This window comes from Candida oxycetoniae (assembly GCF_023343755.2).
Source record: "Candida oxycetoniae strain CBS 10844 chromosome Unknown scaffold64, whole genome shotgun sequence".
Classification (NCBI taxonomy): domain Eukaryota; kingdom Fungi; phylum Ascomycota; class Pichiomycetes; order Serinales; family Debaryomycetaceae; genus Lodderomyces; species Lodderomyces oxycetoniae.
In genome coordinates, this window is record NW_026055382.1 from 16021 (window position 1) to 36661 (window position 20641).

The 20641-nt window shown below is 38.5% G+C and overlaps 4 protein-coding genes across 4 annotated transcripts; 3 read left to right on the top strand and 1 right to left on the bottom strand. All coding sequences in view use genetic code 12, as the record gives it.

The window, feature by feature from the left end:
- Positions 1-1500: 1500 nt before the first annotated feature.
- On the top strand, positions 1501-9568 carry KGF56_001867 (POL2; the record flags this gene model as incomplete). Its single annotated transcript, XM_049323036.1, has 2 exons — positions 1501-2390; positions 2878-9568. The coding sequence occupies 2 exons, from the start codon at positions 1501-1503 to the stop codon at positions 9566-9568; spliced, it is 7581 nt and encodes a 2526-aa protein (XP_049181071.1).
- Positions 9569-9820: 252 nt separating this feature from the next.
- On the top strand, positions 9821-11281 carry KGF56_001868 (origin recognition complex subunit 5; the record flags this gene model as incomplete). The annotated part of the gene is made up of 1 exon (XM_049323037.1): positions 9821-11281. One exon carries the CDS (start codon positions 9821-9823, stop codon positions 11279-11281), a length of 1461 nt encoding a protein of 486 aa, XP_049181072.1.
- A 21-nt stretch (positions 11282-11302) lies between these two features.
- Positions 11303-12634, bottom strand: KGF56_001869 (U5 snRNP complex subunit; the record flags this gene model as incomplete). Its single annotated transcript, XM_049323038.1, has 1 exon — positions 11303-12634. One exon carries the CDS (start codon positions 12632-12634, stop codon positions 11303-11305), a length of 1332 nt encoding a protein of 443 aa, XP_049181073.1.
- Positions 12635-12849: 215 nt separating this feature from the next.
- KGF56_001870 (ribosome biosynthesis protein) lies at positions 12850-19713 on the top strand (the record flags this gene model as incomplete). Its single annotated transcript, XM_049323039.1, has 2 exons — positions 12850-13293; positions 15166-19713. The coding sequence occupies 2 exons, from the start codon at positions 12850-12852 to the stop codon at positions 19711-19713; spliced, it is 4992 nt and encodes a 1663-aa protein (XP_049181074.1).
- Positions 19714-20641: the final 928 nt, after the last annotated feature.

Below are 20641 nucleotides of genomic sequence, written 5' to 3' on the forward strand. Positions count from 1 at the left end.
CAGTACCGAGTAATAGGTAGAGAGCAGTGAATATCGACTAGCTCATTTCGCTTGCTAGTCTATATGAGAGTAGATAGCAGTGAATATCGACTAGCTCATTTCGCTTGCTAGTCTATATGAGAGTAGAGAGGAGCAGTAGAGAAAAAAAGGCTTTGTTATGAAAGTCAACCAAATTGGTACTTTAACCGAATCTATACAAGCTGCTCGATAGTGGAGTAGAGACTAATAGTAGAGAGAAGAGTGTAGAAAGAGGAGAGAGGAGAGAATAGCGACACTAGGGAGCACACAATCGAGCAGAGCGAGATAGTGTTTCCACTCCACTCTACACTACACTAGTGTAATTATACTAGAGAACCACTAGCGTCGCTTTCACTCCGCTAGTGATCTACTAGAGCTAGTGGAGCAGTAGAGAAGAGAGAAGAGATAATAGTGAGTACTAAGTAGTGAGCAGTGGGTAGAGAGTAGAGAGTAGTGAGCAAATGGTAGTGAGTAGAGACTATGTATCTAGTACAAACTAGCAGATTACTAGCGGTTTCAGCGGAGCGAAAGCGACGCTAGTGTAGTAAAGGATTACTAGCGGAGCGAAAACGACGCTAGTGTAGTAGAGGATTACTAGCGGAGCGAAAACGACGCTAGTGTAGTAGAGGATTACTAGCGAAGCGAAAACGACGCTAGTGTAGTAGAGGATTACTAGCGGAGCGAAAACGACGCTAGTGTAGTAGAGGATTACTTTCGCTCCGCTAGTGTAGTAGAGGACTACTAGCATCGCTTTCGCTCAGCACTGACTAGCTCTACTATTATCTGCATGCTTTAGATGCTTCACAGTTGGAGCAGTGAAGAGCAATGAACCCATTTAATACCATTCAATACCATTTTTTAGGAGAATGAGACTCATGTAAAAAGTAGAGGGAAGGGAAGGGGAGGTGTAGAGGGAAGGGAAGGGGAGGTGTAGAGGGAAGGGAAGGGGAGGTGTAGAGGGAAGGGAAGGGGAGGTGTAGAGGGAAGGGAAGGGGAGGTGTAGAGGGAAGGGAAGGTGTACTAGTATTAGGTAGTGAGGTATATCGGTCTATTGGTGTAGTGAGGTGTAAAGGTGTAGAGATGTATTAGTATTAGGTGTAGAGGAGAGGTGTAGAGGTGTAAAAGTGTAGTGGTATTAAGTAGTAGCTGTCGCTTCGCTCCACTAGTAGCTGTCGCTTCGCTCCACTAGTAGCTGTCGCTTCGCTCCACTAGTAGCTGTCGCTTCGCTCCACTAGTAGCTGTCGCTTCGCTCCACTAGTAGCTGTCGCTTCGCTCCACTAGTAGCTGTCGCTTCGCTCCACTAGTAGCTGTCGCTTCGCTCCACTAGTGTAGTAGAGGATTACTAGCGTCGCTTTCGCTCCGCTAGGTATAACAATGTCGTAACGACATTGCAAGGTTTTCAACGACACAGAAATTTCAGCTTGATCAAAATCAAACCAACACTCTGTGATTGACCTTTTCAAGGATATATACAAGTCAAACATGTCGAATCCATACGGGTACACTGCTGACGCTTACCAGCCTCAGCAGCCACATCTACAACACCCACAACCGCAATATACTCAGCCAATGCAAATGCCGAATCAACCGCAACAACCACAGCACCCTCAACAAAGACAGTTTAATTTTTTGAACGACCCTGCTGCAGCGTTAGCTTCTCAATTTGCTCGTTCAGGATTCGAACAATCGAACCAGTACATTCAAGACAATTTCGGTTCATTTTCAGGCGATATCAAATACTATTTCCAGGTGAGTAACTCATATGTATTACACAAGATATTTCTTATTTTGTTTCCATATAGACAAAAGGATTGGAATAGAATAAGCACAAAGGAAACGGGCATAAACCAGTTTTTGCCTCCAACTCATGATGTCAATGCTCCTGACTTGTATATTCCCTTGATGTCGTTTGTTACCTATATCCTATTATGGGCCGCGTTTCAAGGTCTCAAGGGAGACTTTCACCCACAAGTGTTTGGATACTTGGCATCTCAAAGCGTGGCATTCTCAGTAATAGATATTGTGATTTTCAAAATCGGATTATACTTGTTGAATTGCTCCCAGAGCAAGGTTTACGATATCATCAGTTTTGCTGGGTACAAGTACGTCAGTATTGTTGTGTTGTTATGTTTGAAGCATTCTGTCGGGACATATTTGGGGTGGTTTTACTACTTGTTTGTGTTGGTCCTAATTGTTAATTTATCCATCTTCTTAATGAGACTGTTGAGATTTATCATTTTACCCCAGAGTAGTAGTAATGGCAGCAGTACAGTGAGTAATACCGTTACTAGCAAGCAGAGAAAAATCAGAATACAGTTTTTGTTTGTTTACTCGGTGATTATTCAGGGTATTATAATACTTTTCATGAGCAAGTAAGTAACCAGGCCTATCAACTAGCTAAGCAAGTTCAGCCAAAACGGTAAAGAATGAAGAAAAAGCAATACCGCCTTGCTTTTTAATCAACTCTCTTGCACAAAAAACTCTCACAAAACCTTACATTAAATAGCACCTCCTTACCAAACTTCCATAACAAATCTCATATCTCATAGCAAGCAGGCAGGCAAGCAGGCAGGCAGGCATCATCATCATTATCATCATCATCGCTTCTTCCATTTGAGTCGAGTCGACTCGTCCATCGCGCGCTACCAAACGTGAAACGCGTCTCTTTTTTTTTTTTTTTTTTTTTTTTTTTTTTTTTTTCAAATTTGAAAATTGCATTCGAAGGGTAACAAGTTTTGGTTGTGGTTCGAAAGACAAGTGAAAAAGAGCTGATTGAGGGTGGTTTCTAGGGATTTTAGAGATAGATAGAGGGATATAAGGTTAATCTGGGGCTTAGATGACATCGCGACCTAATTTTAGAGGGTCCAATAGCGCTCGATATGTCAGTAACAAGGGAGGTGATCGACAAGGAAGATTCAAGACTTTTGAGTATAAGAACAAAGAGCAAGCTTTGGTAGACCCCTATGTGGCGAATAATCCGATGCTCAATGACTCTATACAGAAGAAGGAGTTGGTTTCACGAATAGACCATATAGATACACTAATGGGGTTTGATCGGTTTGAGCATGGCGAAAATGATGGGAATAAACCAAGGAAAGGATGGTTGATCAATATGCATGCAACAACCATACCGAGCGACAATTACCTTACGGGCTATTCTGGTGTTGATTATTATTTCCTAGACGAAGAAGGAGGGAGCTTTAAATGTACTGTACAGTACGATCCATATTTCTTTATTGATACCGTTACTAGTGAATTTGAATCTGAAGTCGAGGAATGGATGAGAAAATATTTGGAAAATTGCCATGTGAAGAGCTTTGGAAGGGTCGTAAAGGAAGACTTGTCCTTGCCTAATCACCTACTAGGGTTGAAGAAAAGTTTAATCAAGTTGACATTTCACAATATCCAGGATCTTTTGGCTGCTAGGAGAATGCTTACTCCTATCATAAAAGATAACCAAATGAACAAAGAATCACGAGACATGTTTAATTTCAAAACCGATATTGATGCTAGTGATCCGCTGAAATTGATAAGTGACATTAAAGAATACGATGTACCGTACCACGTGAGAGTAGCCATTGATAAGCAAGTGAGAGTAGGTAAATGGTATAATGTGTACGCTAAGCATTCAAAGATTGATATTGTTGAAGACAAGGAACTAATAGCATTTGCTGATCCTGTGGTGTTGGCATTTGATATCGAAACAACTAAAGCACCGTTGAAATTCCCCGATTCAAGAATAGACCAAGTTATGATGATATCATATATGATTGATGGAGAAGGTTTTTTGATCACAAATAGAGAAATCATCGCTGAGGATATTGAGGATTTTGAGTATACTCCCAAACCCGAGTATCCTGGCTTGTTTACCATTTTTAATGAGCCCGATGAAAAACATGTTTTATTGAGATTCTTTGAACATATTAGGGATGTAAGACCAACAGTGATTGCTACATTTAATGGTGATTTTTTCGATTGGCCATTTATTGAAAACAGAGCAAGATTTCATGATTTGGACATGTTTGAAGAAATTGGATTCGCCAAGGATAACGAAAATGAGTACAAGTCAAAATACTGCGTACATATGGATTGTTTCCGATGGGTAAAGAGAGATTCATATTTACCACAAGGCTCTCAAGGTTTGAAAGCAGTAACGACGGTGAAATTGGGCTATAATCCAACAGAATTAGATCCAGAACTAATGACGCCATATGCATACGAAAAACCCCAACTTTTAGCAGAGTACTCGGTATCTGATGCCGTTGCTACTTATTATTTATACTACAAATATGTTCATCCGTTTATATTCTCGTTATGTACCATTATTCCGTTGAATCCAGATGAAGTTTTGAGAAAGGGAACTGGTACTTTGTGTGAAATGTTATTATCGGTTCAAGCTTATGAGGGAAATATACTATTGCCAAATAAACATTCTGATCCAATTGAAAGATTCTATGATGGCCACTTGTTAGAATCGGAAACGTACGTTGGTGGTCATGTTGAATCATTGGAGGCTGGAGTGTTTAGAAGTGACATTGCAACTGATTTTAAAATAGACCCAACTGCAATTGACGAATTACTCGGCAACCTACACAACTCTATAAAATTTTGCATAGAAGTTGAAAATAACCGAAAAGTGGAGGATGTGGAAAACTTTGAAGAAGTTTACGAAAAGATCAGGTTAGCATTACTTGATTTAAAGAAAAATCCTTTGAGAAAAGAAGAACCTTTTATTTATCATGTTGATGTTGCTTCCATGTATCCAAACATTATGACCTCGAATCGATTACAACCGGACTCAATGAAGTCAGAAGAAGATTGTGCTGCTTGTGATTTCAATAGACCTGGTAAGAATTGTGATCGGAGATTGCCATGGTCTTGGAGAGGTGAGTATTTTCCTGCCGAAATGAATGAGTATAATATGATTAAGCGAACATTGCAAAACGAGACATTTCCAGGTCAGAAACCATGGTTACCATCAAGGACATTTGATGAACTTTCGTATGCTGAGCAGGCCTCAGCTATCAAAAAGAGAATAAGTGATTACTCAAGAAAAGTTTATCACAGAGTAAAGCAAAACCAAGTTATTACTAGAGAAGCCATTATTTGTCAACGAGAGAATCCGTTTTATGTTAATACGGTGAGGAGTTTCAGAGATAGAAGATACGAGTTCAAAGGTTTAGCCAAGGTTTGGAAGGGAAAAGTGAATAAAATTAACAAATCGGATACAATTGCAAGAGACGAGGCAAATAAAATGGTTGTTTTATATGACTCATTGCAATTGGCGCATAAAGTTATTTTGAATTCATTTTATGGATATGTCATGCGAAAAGGATCTAGATGGTATTCGATGGAAATGGCCGGGGTTACTTGTCTCACAGGTGCCACAATTATACAAATGGCAAGAGCTTTAGTTGAAAGAATAGGAAGACCATTGGAATTGGACACAGATGGTATATGGTGTATCTTACCGAAATCTTTTCCCGATAATTTCAACTTAAAATGCAAAGATGGCAAAAAGATTTTTTTAGAGTACCCTTGTTCTATGTTGAATTATTTAGTTCATCAACAATTTACTAATGATCAGTATCAGGATTTGGTTGATTCTGATACATTTAAATACAGTACCAGGTCGGATAATTCCATTTTTTTTGAAGTTGACGGACCTTACAAAGCGATGATTTTACCCACTTCAAAAGAAGAAGGCAAAGGTTTGAAAAAAAGGTATGCTGTGTTCAATGAGGATGGTTCTTTGGCTGAATTGAAAGGATTTGAGTTGAAAAGAAGAGGAGAATTGCAATTGATCAAGAATTTCCAGTCGGATATTTTCAAATTGTTTTTAGAAGGAGATTCTTTAGAAACGTGTTATCAAGCTGTGGCCACCGTTGCCAATAATTGGTTGGATGTGCTTGATACGAGAGGTGGTATGTTGGAAGATGAGGATCTAATTGAATTAATTTGTGAAAATAGAAGTATGTCAAAGAGTTTGGCTGAATACGGTAATCAAAAATCTACTTCCATAACTACCGCCAAGAGATTAGGTGAATTTTTAGGAGAAGATATGGTTAAAGATGCTGGATTAGCTACTAAATATGTCATTAGTGCAAAGCCAATAGGAGCACCAGTTACTGAGAGAGCCATCCCCGTGTCCATTTTTTCTTCTGAAAAGAAAGAATTATATATGAAGAAATGGCTAAAAGATCCATCAATGACGAAATTCAGCCCTAGAGATGTAATTGATTGGGACTATTATTATGAAAGATTAGCATCTGTTGTTCAAAAGATTATCACCATTCCCGCTGCATTACAAAATGTTAAAAACCCAGTGCCTAGGGTTCCTCATCCTGACTGGTTGAAGAAAAGAATTGAAAATAAGGACAGTTCGAAACAACAAATTTCGATTGGTAAATTTTTCACTGCCGGAAGTAAGAATGAAAGTAAAGTTAAAGATATTGAAGATTTTGGTGATATTGACACCGAGGCTGCAGTCAAGGCTAAAATGATGAGTATGGTAAAATCCAAGAAAAGAAAAGCAGGGAGAGCCAATTTGGTATATGATTCTGAAGAGGAAGAGAAAAATCAGGCTCTTTTGAGTGGTACTTGTCCTTCCATAACAGAAGATTATTGTGGATTTTTAGAGTATCAAAAAGCAAAATGGTCAAATCAAGCTCAAGGAAGAGAAAGGAGAAAGAAGTTATTTGGTTCACAAGCCCAATCTTCTCAAAGGTCAACAGTAGGTGGCATGTTCAAGAAACAAGCCGAGACTATTGCCGGTACAAATTGGGAAATTTTGGAATACAAATTGGATCCAATGAAACCTGGTGACTTGAAGGTTTATGTTTCAGCAAATGGAAGAATACATACATTTAATTTCCATGTGCCAAAGAAAATATATGTTACGTTTAAGACTCCATTTTCTTCAAGACAAACTATTTCAGGGTGTGAAATTGAGAGTTCAAATAGCATACTACCTAATGGGCATGATGGATCTCATTTGTACAAGTTTACCATGCCGCAATCAGTTTATCAAGAACAAATGTCAAACGTTGAAAGTGTATTACAAAGATCCAATATTTTGGGTATTTATGAAAGCGGAATTAGTGCTATTGAAAGAGCAGTAATTGAATTGGGAAACACTGTGAGGTTTGATGATACGAAAGTCGGTGTACTAGGTAAAGGATTGAAAAATGGATTCAACATGAAGGAGTTATGGAAGATCCAAAATGATTCATATTTGAGAAAATTCGATATGGATATTGTTTATCTTCTTCACATTGTGGCCAATGAATACGAATATTTTACAGTATTCAAAAGCTGGGAAAACCATAGTTCTATGTTTGTTTTGAAGCCTTCTGCCATTGCGCAAGAATTGCCCAATAACAATCACAAAATATATAGAGAAGTTTTCCAGGATAAACGCGAGAAATTGGATAGAGTGAGAAACATTTTAAAGTATCCTGAGGAGATGTCGTTTGAAACGCTATATTATCATGATAAGAGTAAGCTTTTGAAAAAATTGAATCAAACGATTAGCAAATTGCACGAAAGTAGAAGCAGTAAAGCATTGTTTGCTATACAATCACCGTATACAAATAAGGTTTTGAACAGTTTAAGTTCAACATTTGATTTCCCTACAGTGAAAATGACAGTAAGTGAACTTACCCTTCCAGCTGTGGGCTGGCAAGTTTTAATCTCCAAGAGAGTGATTAACCATTACTTTGTTCTTGGTTCATGGATTCAAAATCTCATTTCTCTTGCAAAGTACGGTGGCATACCAATTTGTAATGTACAAATTGAAAATATTGGGTACCTTATTGATGTTGAATATGCTAGGAGATTAACTGAAAATAATATTGTTTTATGGTGGTCGCCCAATCCATTACCCGATCATGGTGGGTTTGAGAGTGATTGTGGTGTAAATGTGGAAAGTTTAAAGTTTCCAACTATAAATAATCCTGAGATATATGAAACAGCTTGTTTGGAAGTTGAAATTGGAACTCTCACCATTAATACCATTTTGACAAGTTCGCTCATTAATGAAGCAGAGGGTACTGATTTAGCTGAAGATTCAGTACTGTATGATGATAATAATAATGGGGCATCTACATTTGCTGTTGATTCTTTCTCAATACCAGCGTTATTGATTTTGAAAGGTATGGTGAAAGATTGGTGGGATGATGCTTTGCAAAATAATACCAATGCGGATTCTATCATGAACGCATTAATTACATGGGTTCAAAGAAAGGATTCCTTTATGTATGATCCTTTGTTGCATTATCATGTACACAATTTAAGTTGTAAGGCATTATTACAATTGGTTAACGAGTTTAGAAAAATCGGATCTCAAGTTGTATTTGCCAATAGAACAAAATTGATCATTCAAACATCCAAGATTTCAGTAGAAAACTCATATGCTTATGGTCAATATGTTTTAAAAGCTGCTAGATCGAAGCCACTTTTTAATTTCCTTGACTTGAAGATTATTAAATATTGGGACATATTAATATGGATGGATGAGTATAATTATGGTGGACGAAGTTGTACCGAGATTACTAATAATGACCAGCAGGATTTGATTGTGGAAAATGTATGGCAGTTGAAGAAATATTTACCGATTGTGTTTCAAAACGAATTTGAGGATTGGATTTTGATATTTTTGGATTCATTGCTTCAACACAAACTAGCAATGTTAACTGGAACCCAGTCTGGTACTCCAAGAGTTACTCAAATTCTCCATATTTTAAACGGGCAAAGAAATAAGCTTCATAAAACCAAACGAGGAGGAACAAAAGAAGGAGGAGGAGGAAGAGGAGGAAGAGAACAAGAAGAAGAGGAAGGGGAGGAAGGGGAGGAGGAGGAGAACAAGAATGCAGAGGATCTTGCAAATGGAGTTGTTGAGAAATTTAGAAAACCGTTACTCAAGAGGATTGAAAAATTGTATCGTCGACAAATTGATGCTATACTAAACCCTGAATTCAAGCAGGAATACGAGTTCCCCATGTTACCTGGATCTCATTTACCAATGAGAAACCCTGCTTTGGAGCTTGTCAAGTTCATTTGTGCCGTGTTTGCATTGTCCAAAAAGAGAAACATTGAAATGCGAGTTTTGAGGAAAGAATTGCTACAAATTTTTGACATAAAGGAGTTTAGCGACCAAGCGCAATTCAACAATCCAAGCACCTCGTTGATTGTGCCCCATGTAATATGTGACTATTGTAATCAAATCCGTGATATTGATATTTGTCGCGAAGAAGAACCAAAAGTGTGGAATTGCACCTCATGCAACAAGCCATATAACAAAATCGCTCTAGAAGAGGAAATCATTGCCCAGTTCACTCAAGTACTTGTCAGTTTCTATGATCAAGACTTGAAATGTAACAAGTGTCTGACAATAAGAAAACGCAATTTGGACTTGTTCTGTAAATGCTCGGGCCTGTGGGTCGAAACCGTGAGCTATACAGAAGTCGATAGTAAGGTGCACGTGTTCAATAACGTCTCCAAGTTTTACAACTTGCAGCTTTTAAAAGGATGGATAGAAGAATGCTTGTAGATGATGTTTAAATAGAAGAAATAGTTTGAAATTGGAAAAAGCCTCTTAATAAAAAAAACTGAAAAATTGAAAAATTGAAAAATGAAAAATACCAAACCCAAACCCAAACGCTTCTTTTTATTGCAAGCGTAGAGGGTTTGAGTTTAAGTTGAGTTCAGTTTGGGCAGAGTCCGCGTGTTTATTGCAAGCAAAGAGGACCTGGGTTTAAGTTGAGTTCAGTTTGGGTAGAGTCCACGTGTTTTGTCTTTAGAAATGAGTCTAACACAGGAACAATTGGTTCAGTTAAAAAGCTCTGTTATAGAACGGGACAGTCAATTCGATGCTTTGAACGCTTATATTAACAAAGATGCCGCTTTGTCATCATCATGCATTCTTGTCAATAGTTTTAAGCCAGTTGGCAAAACGCTAGTTGTTAAGGCATTTCTCAAGATGATGGGACTCCGACATTCGATAATACAATGTGATGAATGTGTTTCCAAGCAGATGCTACTACAAAGGTGCTACAATAGTTTATTACACGATAGTGGTATTCCAACTACAAACAAGAATCATTATGTACCTTCGACATCAGAGAACTTTGCTTCGCTTTTATCGGCATTAGAAGACTTTATAGTCAAGAATGATTATCGAGAGCATCATGTTCTAGTATTGGACCGATTTGACCAAGTTTTTGAGAATTGCGAGTCGATGATTAGTGCTTTGAGTAGATTTAAAGAGTGTTCCAAAGTACAGAATTTGACTGTGGTTGTTATATTCAACGGCGCTGTTCCTCGAGATGTTGTTACTTACACTAATCCAAATGTCTATTTTCCCGTTTATAACGAAACCCAGCTTGTTCGAATATTGCAGCAGGAAAAATTGTGCAAGTTTACTTTCCACGTGGACGAAAGCGAGGCTAGGAAAGAAGAGTTTTACAAGCAGTATGCTAAAGTTGTTGTTGACTCGTTTTTTGACTATACTGGATCTGATGTGACTTTATTGAAGTCATTGGTGGTTAAATTGTGGGACGGTTTTGTTGACCCTATACGACTAGGAAATTACAAAATGACAGATTTCGTTAAGCTTTATAAGGAAAATATTGAAATGTTTTCTGCTCGTGATGACCTAGTTTGTAGTTCGAACGTTATCGAGTACAGAACACTACAAAATGAAGACAATGTAGGATTTGCCAATGTGCAAGATTTACCACTTCATTCGAAATTTATTTTGCTCGCATCATACTTGGCATCTCATGGAAACCAAAGGAATGACTTGCACAAATATGCAAAAGTGAAAGTATTCAAGTATAAGAAACGAGCGTCAAACAAGGCCGGGAAACAGGGACATTTAAGCAAGAGTGATATAGATAATCGGCTATTAACTGCAAATTATGTTGATTTGGAACGGATCTTGGCTATATTATCAGTCATATATCAGCACCTGGCCCCACTGTTGAATCAGTCAGATAAAAATGATTTGCTTTATTTGGATGACAAGGTTGTTGAAAATGAATTGAAAAAGGACCAGGAGAAACTGAAGTTTACGTTAACGAGAAACATTGACTTGAACAATCAGATAGCCACTTTGTTTTCATTGGGGTTTTTAGGCAAGACTGCTACATCAGATATATTAGCTGCTAGAATACGATGGAAGTGTAATCTTGATTGGCCTACTGTTGAAGCAATTGCGAAATCTGTCAATTTCCCAATTACCGACTTTCTAGCGGATGCCTAAAAGAGTCCAAAACTCCTTTACCTACTCGAATGAAATTTGTTCTATATGTCGAAATGTGTCATCTCCGAGTTTGCGAACTTCAACATTGTTTTCGAAATAAGTTTCCTTCCAATGTTTCATCTCGTATTCGGAATAGACTCCATTTATCCTATCGTCTCCTATCCACTTAAACTCCCATATTTTTTCTCCATAATCCCCCACTTCCTCTTCCTTTCCTTCTCCACCTCCACCACCACCTTCTTCTTCTTCTTCTTCTTCTTCTTCTTCCCCCTCCTCCTCTTCTAGTTCTTTTCTTCCTCCCTTTTCGTCTTCATCATCTCGCACTCGTTTCAAATTGTTGTGCCTTGTATACTCAACACCTGTTTCCATTTGATATTTTCTCATCATTTGCTCCCTTGTCATATCATGAATATCCTGTAGATGATGAAAGTTGATAAGTGATGAGCATAAATCAACAATACGTGAAATATTCTTTTCTACTTGTTTCCTGCTTGTCAACTCTTCTTCATCCTTTTTCTTCTTGTCTATTTTCTTCAACTTGTGGTTCAATCGAGCCATTGCTTCCAATGGCGTCTCAACAGGCTCAACCAACTCAATCAAGGAGCCAAGCAAAACATTGATTTTCTCCATTGTCTTGTCTCGATTCTTTGCATCCGTTTGAGCAAAGTCCCTTTCACGATTTTGTTGTGCTAATCTAGCCTTGCGTATTTCTGACTTTTTAACATCTTTTAACCATACATCTTCTTCACTCTCTTCATCCAGTTTTGGGAATGAATCATTAGGGATATAGTTTCCTTCTTTATCAAACTTTCCTTCTTTCTCTTCCTGTTTCAAGTCAAATGATTCTAATTTGGGCTGTCTCTTGGGTTTTGATCGTCGAAGATTTTCGAAATCTTCGGCTCCGTTAATGTAGTAGTCGTTGAAGTCCTCGTCTTCATCCTCATCCTCATCCTCATCCTCATCCTCATTTTCATCCCCATCCCCATCCTCATCCTGGTTTGCACTTTCTGAACCTTCTCTGTTATTCTCAAAATCTACTGTTATTATCTCATCATCTTTGGCAAACTGTATGCGAGGCTTCTTTCTATACTTTTCATCATCGCTTGCAAACATATCATCACTTCCATCGTCGATTCCCTCAGCCACACCGCCATCTCCTAGACTCGAAAGTTTGCCCATATCACCATCACCATTATCATCATCACTTGCAAACATATCCTCTTCGCTTGCATCACCATTAGTCAGCGAGTCCATATTGACTCCCACTTGAGTATTCAGCAAATCCTCGTCTTCTGACGAGGTATCTGAAGCATAAGCTTGCCTCAAATCCACCCTGGTCGCTTGCCCTTTCATTATTGCCTATGCCATTGACTGTGGTCAGCCTCGAACCAGGGAGTTTTCAACGGAGTGATCGAGCCACCGCCGCCACCGCCGCCGCCGCCGCGCCAGCGCCGGAAAAAAACGACAAAAAAAGTTTCTTTTGCGCGATGAGCAATGAGCGATGAGATGAGCAATGAGATGAGCAATGAGTTTCAAGGGTCACGTTTGTACTTGAGTCTGTGTAGGGCATGACAGAAGAAGGGGTGGATTTTGATATAGAGGATGTGTTAAATCCGGAAGATGAGAATTACCAAATAGGGTATAGACAAGGCCAGCAACAATCGGCAAGACAGCAATATCTTGAAGGTAAACAGTATGGTTATCAGACGGGATTTCAACGATTTTTGATCGTTGGTTATATTCAAGAGCTCATACTTGACTGGGAAAACAACTGTTCCAACTATTCCAATTGGGCTCAGTTGTCGCTGCACTTGGGTCAACTTAGAGAGTTGGTGTTTGGTCTTTCACTAACTAATGGACAACGAGAAGTTGAAGATTTCGAGAAGAAGTTAAAGTTGGCAAGAAACAAATTGAGAGTAATTGTGTCATTGACGAAGGAGTCCTGGAAGATTAATCGATTGGATGAATTAGTCAAGGAAGTTGCTGGGGAATTACAAGTTGGCGAAAGAAACGTTGATGATTGGTGACGCAATCGAGCAACACTATCGAGCAACAACACTATCGAGCAACAACACTATCGAGCGAAGCGAGATAGTGTTGTAATAAGCTACTGGGTGTTGCTCCACTGTTGAGCAACACTATCGAGCAACACTATCGAGCGAAGCGACCTTCGTCGAAATAAAACGGGCTACATTACAACGGGCTTACCTTCATTGAAATAAAACGGGCTTACACCCAGTAGCTTGTCGTAACAAGCTACTGGGTGTTGCTCCACTATCAAACAGTGACACTATTGGTGACACTAGCGATGGCACTATCTCGCTCTGCTCGATAGTGGATCAACACCCAGTAGCTTGTTACAACACTATCTCGCTCTGCTCGATAGTGTTTGGGCGTCCCCTGTAGATACAATATAGACTCTAACAATTGAATAACCAATTATCGACAGCTCTATACCTTACCAGAGCGGACTTTAAACAGCAGTATAAAAACGGGCTTCTATTTATAGAAATAAACGGGCTTACATTGAAACGGACTTACAGTGAAACGTTCTTACCTTCGTCGAAATAAAACGGCCTACATTAAAACGGGCTTACATTAAAACGGACTTATATTCATCGAAATTAAAAAATACCGACACTATCGAGCAGAACAAGATAGAGCTGTAACAAGCTAATCAGTGTTGTAACAAGCTAATCAGTGTTGTAACAAGCTAATCAGTGTTGTAACAGGCTAGTCAGTGTTTCAACAAGCTATCGAGTGTTGTAACAGGCTAGTCAGTGTTTCAAGAAGCTTATGTAGAAGAATTAATAACAAATTTACAAAATTTAGAGTGTTGCTCTATAACAAGCTAGAAAGTGCTGCTCCACTATCTCGCTCTGCTTGATAGTGTCACACAGTAAGACCAGTGCTGCTCCACTATCTCGCTTCGCTCGATAGTGTAGCTCGATAGTGTAGCTCAATTGTACCTTGTCTCAATGCCGCGCAAGATAAAATAATTCCGTTTCTTTTACCGCAGGTTGATGTTAGCTCATGTCGCCAGAGACTGATACCTTGATGAATCACTAAAAATGGAAAAAGGTCGGTATTATTCTCCCCTTTGACACTATCGAGCAAAGCAAAATAGTGGAGCAACACTTGCTGCTGCCCCCCTGCTGCCCCCCTGCTGCCCCCCTGCTCCCGCGACACTATCGCGACAAGTTGGTGCTATAATTTTTAATGCCGTCCATCTTGACGCTGGTAGTTGTCATTGAGAATATGTCAAGGCTATGATATTATCTCCGTGTTTGATTTTGCTTTTGGAATATATAAGACAGTCTTGGGAGTATCTAGGGGTTGACTAGAGGAAAAGGTTCAAAGGTTACTAAAGGTTGCTCAAAGGTTATCCCACGGGTGCTACACTATCGAGCTACACTATCGAGCTACACTATCGAGCTACACTATCGAGCTACACTATCGAGCAGAGCGAGATAGTGGAGCAGCACTGGCCTTACTGTGTGACACTATCGAGGTTACTCAAGGTTACTAGGCTATTAAAGGCTACTGGGCTATTAAAGGCTATTAAAGGCTACTGGGCTATTAAAGGCTACTAAAGGCTACTAGGTTATTAAAGGCTACTGAAGGTTACTAGGTTACTAGGTTACTAAGCTACTAGGTTACTAAGCTACTAGGTTACTAGGTTACTTAAGGTTACTAGGCTATTAAAGGCTACTAAAGGTTGCTCAAAGGTCACCAAAGGTCACTAAAGGCTACTAGGTCACTAGGTCACTAGGTCACTAGGTCACTAGGTCACTAGGTCACTAGGTCACTAGGTCACTAGGTCACTAGGTCACTAGGTTACTAGGCTACTAGGTCACTAAGTCACTAGGTCACTAGGTCACTAGGCTACCAAAGGTTATTCCACAGGGCCCATTTTTTGCAAAGCTGATACAATGGATGACGATTTGAGCACTTTAGAGATTGGTGATAATCTCTACAAACGTCAAAAGCGTATACTTACGTTTTTATTCAGAAACAAACAATATCCAATCCCAGAAGAACTAAAGAGAATTCCATATCCTGAAAAATCAAGTAATATAATATCAAGAGTATTCTTCTGGTGGGTATCACCTTTATTGATAGTCGGCTATGTGCGTACGTTACAGGCAAACGATCTATGGGAATTGACTCCCGAGATGAGAGTCGAATATCAGTATGAGGTCTTTGAGTCGTACATGCAGATAGAAATGAGACAAAGGCAATTGGACCACATTAAAAAGAAATGCAAAGAAAGAAATGAAACTATAGAAAACATCGTGGTTCCTCAAGCTAAAGATTTGGAAGATTTCCAATTACCTGCATTGAGTATCTTGCTTGTATTGTTTCTCACTATGAAACGACAAATTATCGTTAGTTTGCTCATGTCTGTTTTGTCACTTGCTGGAATGGCCTTGACTCCATTGTTAACTAAGAAATTGATCAGTTTTGTTGAGGAGAGAGCTTTGGGTGTGGCTGCATCACTCGGTACAGGCGTTGGTTATGCAATCGGCGTTGTAGTATTGATGTTGGTATCTAACATCTTATTCAATCATTTCTTTTATCACAGTGGAATCATGGGTGCTCAAGCCAAGGCATTATTGACTAAAGCAATTATGAATAAGTCTTTCAAGTTGGATGCAAAATCAAGACATAAATTTACTCCAGCTAAGATTACTAGTTTGATTACAACAGATTTGTCAAGAGTCGAAATTGGTTATTTGTATCAGCCATTGTTGATTTGTCTTCCAATACCAATTGTAATTGCCATTGTTATATTAATCATAAACATTCGTGTTTCAGCAGTTATTGGTATCGTAATCTTTATAATCTTTTTAGGATTCATATCTATTGGTGCATCGAAATTATTCAGTTATAGAGACGTGGTTAGTAAGATTACCGATGAAAGAGTCAACTTGATGAAGGAAATACTTAACAATTTGAAAATGATTAAATATTATTCATGGGAGCATCCCTATCACAAGAACGTCACTGAAGTAAGAGGTCGAGAAGTTGATATGGTTTTAAAGATACAAACTTGGAGAAACGTAATATTCTCCTTAGCCATGACATTAACTGGTATCTGTTCTATGTTCTCGTTTATCATATTGTATGCAATTGATGGTAAAACGAGCTCTCCAGCAAATATGTTCTCCTCGGTCTCGACATTTGAGATCTTGGGTTTGATGGTGTTTTTTATTCCAGTGGCTTTGTCAACCACCGCAGATATGATCATGGCATTTAGAAGAACTGGTGCCTTGTTATCTGCTAGTGAGGTGGAAGCATACCCTGGCTATAAAGTGAGTGATGATCATAACAATGATAAAGCAGTGGTTCTAAGAAATGCTTCCTTTAGCTGGGAGGTTTTTGATGATGACGAGGATGAGGAAGAACAACTTTCGAGGGAGGAGGTGAAAAAGAAGAAGAAAGCCGAAAAGAAGGAGAAGAAAGAAGCCAAAAAGATGTTGAAAATGGACAAGAAGAAGAAGAAGTTGGACAATACAGTAGAAATGGAAATTTTTCAAAAGACGACTTCAAAAAAACCAGAAAGCAAAGGTTTGGCGAAAGATGGTGATGATGGTGATGATGATGATGATGATGAGAAGGTAGATTTTACTGGATTTAAGAATCTTAATCTACAAATACAAAAAGGTGAATTTATTGTTGTTACCGGAACCGTTGGCTCAGGAAAATCTTCTTTATTGAGTGCTATTGCAGGATTTATGAAGTGCGACGACGGAGAAGTTGACATCAATGGGCAACTTTTACTTTGTGGAGAACCATGGATACAAAATAATACCATTCGTGAAAACATTACTTTTGGCTCTCCCTTTAGTCAAGAACTCTACGATGATGTTATTTATTCGTGTGCCTTGAATGTTGATATAGATCACTTGGAAGGAGGTGACTATACTGAAGTTGGTGAAAAGGGAATAACTTTATCTGGAGGGCAAAAGGCTAGAATTCATTTAGCTAGAGCTGTGTATGCTCAAAAGGAAATCTTATTAATGGATGATGTATTGAGTGCTGTTGATGCACGTGTAGGCAAACATATCTTAAACAATTGTTTTTTAGGATTATTGAAGCATAAAACTAGGATTTTGGCGACGCATCAATTATCATTGATTGGGCAAGCCGATAGGATTGTTTTTTTGAATGGTAATGGATCAATCGATGTGGGTAAGATGGATGAATTGTTAGTGGAGAACAGTGACTTTAACAAGCTTATGCAATTCAACAAATTTGAAGCAACTGATGAAGAGGAAGAAGAAGAGGAAGAGAAAAAGAAGGAGGAGGAGGAAGAACAAGAGGAGAAGGAGAAGGAAAAGGAAAAGGAAAAGGAAAAGGAAAAGGAAAAGGAAAAGGAAAAGCGACAGCTGGAACTTTCAGCTGATGAATCAGATGTGGGTACTATTGGCGTTGCAGACCTTGTTCCTCAATACATTCATACTTTGAAAATAGACAGCAATCAAGAATTGACTAGAAGAAGAGTTGGTACAGAGATTGGGATTGAGGATACCGAGTACAAGGACTATAACTTGAACAAAGATGCGTCAAAGGGTAAACTTATTGTTGAAGAAGAAAGAGCAGTCAATAGTTTGAAGTTTGAAGTTTACAAAAACTACCTCAAGTTTGGTGCAGGGAAATACGGCCCATTTGCATTCCTTGGTGTATTTCTTGTATTGTTGACTTTGTCTACATTTAGCGACATCTTTACAAACACTTGGTTATCCTTTTGGATTCAAGGGAAATTTCCAGGTCGATCCGCAGGATTCTATATTGGCCTTTACGTCTTGTTTAACGTTCTTTGGGTCATTTTTCTAACAGTTACCTTTATTGTTTTTATTACAGGGACCACGCTATCATCCAAACACATGAATTTATTGGCGATTAATAGAATTTTGTATTCACCGATGTCATTCATGGATACCACCCCGATGGGTCGTATTTTGAATAGATTCACTAAGGATACAGATGCCTTAGACAATGAGATAAGTGAAAATTTAAGACTTCTTTTCCAATCGGGTGCCAAAATGATTGGTGTGTTTATCCTACTCATCATTTACTTGCCGTATTTTGCTTGTGCATTACCTGCTATTTTTTTATTGTTTTTCTTGATAGCCAACTTCTATCAAGCATCGAATAGGGAAGCTAAGAGGTTGGAAGCCATTTTGAGATCATTTGTTTACAACAATGTTAATGAGATGTTGAGTGGTATGAGCACAATCAAGGCATTCATGAATGAATCTCGATTTGATAAACGGGGAGATTTGTTATTGGACAAGACAAATGAGGCCACCTTTATTATTAATGCTAATCAAAGATGGTTAGGAATCCAGTTGGACTTGTTGGCAAATGTTATTTTCTTACTCATTGCTTTGCTTTGTGTAAATAGGGTGTTTCACATTTCTGCCGCATCAGTTGGATTATTAATGACTTATTCTATGCAGATCACTGGTGAATTGAATAATTTAATGAGAGCGTTCACCATGGCTGAGAATGACATGAATTCAGCAGAGAGGATATGTCATTATGCATTGAAATTAGATCAAGAAGCGCCGTATGTTAAAGAGTCTACTAAGCCTCCTGATAGCTGGCCTGAGAATGGAGCCGTTGAGTTCGTTGATGTGAATATGAAATATAGACGGGGTTTACCTTTAGTGCTCAAGGATTTATCGTTCAGAGTCAATCCAAGAGAAAAGATTGGAATTTGTGGTCGTACTGGTGCCGGTAAGTCCTCAATAATGACTGCCTTGTTTAGATTAGCCGAATTAGATGGCGGGAAAATATTGATTGACAATGTGGATATATCTACTATTGGATTGAAAGACTTGAGACTGCATTTATCTATTATTCCACAAGACCCCGTGCTTTTCAACGGTAACATTAGATCTAATTTGGATCCATTCAGCGAACAAACTGATGACATTCTATGGACGTCTTTGAGAAGAGCTGGCATTTTGACTGCTGAGGAAATTGAAAATGCTAAATCTATAGATCCTAAGAATAGTGAAGGTATTGAGTTACCCAAATTCCATCTATATCAACAAGTCACAGATGAAGGCGGGAATTTTTCACTTGGTGAACGACAGCTTATTTCATTTGCTCGTGCACTCGTACGTAACTCCAAAATGATCATCCTTGATGAAGCTACCTCTTCCGTGGACTACGAAACAGATGCCAAGATCCAGACCACTATTGCGTCCGAGTTTAACAAGTGTACCATATTGTGTATCGCTCATCGATTAAAAACTATTTTGAATTATGATAGGATTTTAGTAATGGAAGGAGGTACTTTGAAAGAATTTGATACGCCTTGGAATTTATTTAACGGTGTCAATGGTGCTGCTGTGTTTAGAGAAATGTGTGATAAGTCCAATATCGTACAAGAAGATTTCAAGAATAGAATAGTTTAGAGATTAGAAGAATAAATCAAAACATAAAACCACTTTCACCGCAGAACTTAGAGGAACTGATTTTTCCCGGTGTATTTTTGAAGTATCTGATTATCCTTGTTTTCCTGTTTTGCTGCTTTACTGCTTTTTCTGACTTCCCTCTCACCAGTAACACCGAATTAATCCACTTCAAGCGCCACAGATGAAAGAGGGCAACAAACGTACTAATCTTTTCAACACACTTTCTACACCCTTTTGATTTTCCCACTACCGATATGCTAGATGAGTTCTCTTTTATTTTCCAGCGTAAACGTGTCTTGTCTTGCTTCAAATTTCAAACACATAAAAAAGAAGACCCCTCTTGCCCTTTTTAAATGAATAGAATCTTAGTTCAAGACTTGGCTTAAACATTTTTTTTATATATACTTTAGAGTCTTACTGTAATTACGAGTTTGGAAATATGATAGACAACGCGGCCACTGGATCAAAAACCGAAGAAAGAAAAAAAAAAAAAAAAAAAATAAGAAAATGAAAAACGGCCTTAGGTTGCCCGAGCATTTAAACCAGCATGATTGACCCACGGGTTTCTGGAGGGGAGCACCTGAGAAATTAACGTATCGATAGAGCTTATGTAGAACAGTGCCAAAAAAAATAAAAGAGTTGTTTTCCATTGAGTATTTTTTTTTACTGATTTTTTATGTCCAGAAATAAAATATTAAGTCGAGCTGCTTTTAAGAGCGCGGACATAAGTCCACAAACTTAGTATTATCCTCTCGTCATAGAAATGATCTATGCAATGTCCAAAATTATAGCCGCGAGATAAAAAGAAAAATTCAGTTCCAAAAAAATTACCCCCCCAGCTCGAATTTTCATAATGCTGACAATTGGCGTTGGATGGTTTGACATTGAGCACTATTGACTTGGTTTTAGCATATTGTTAACAACTTAA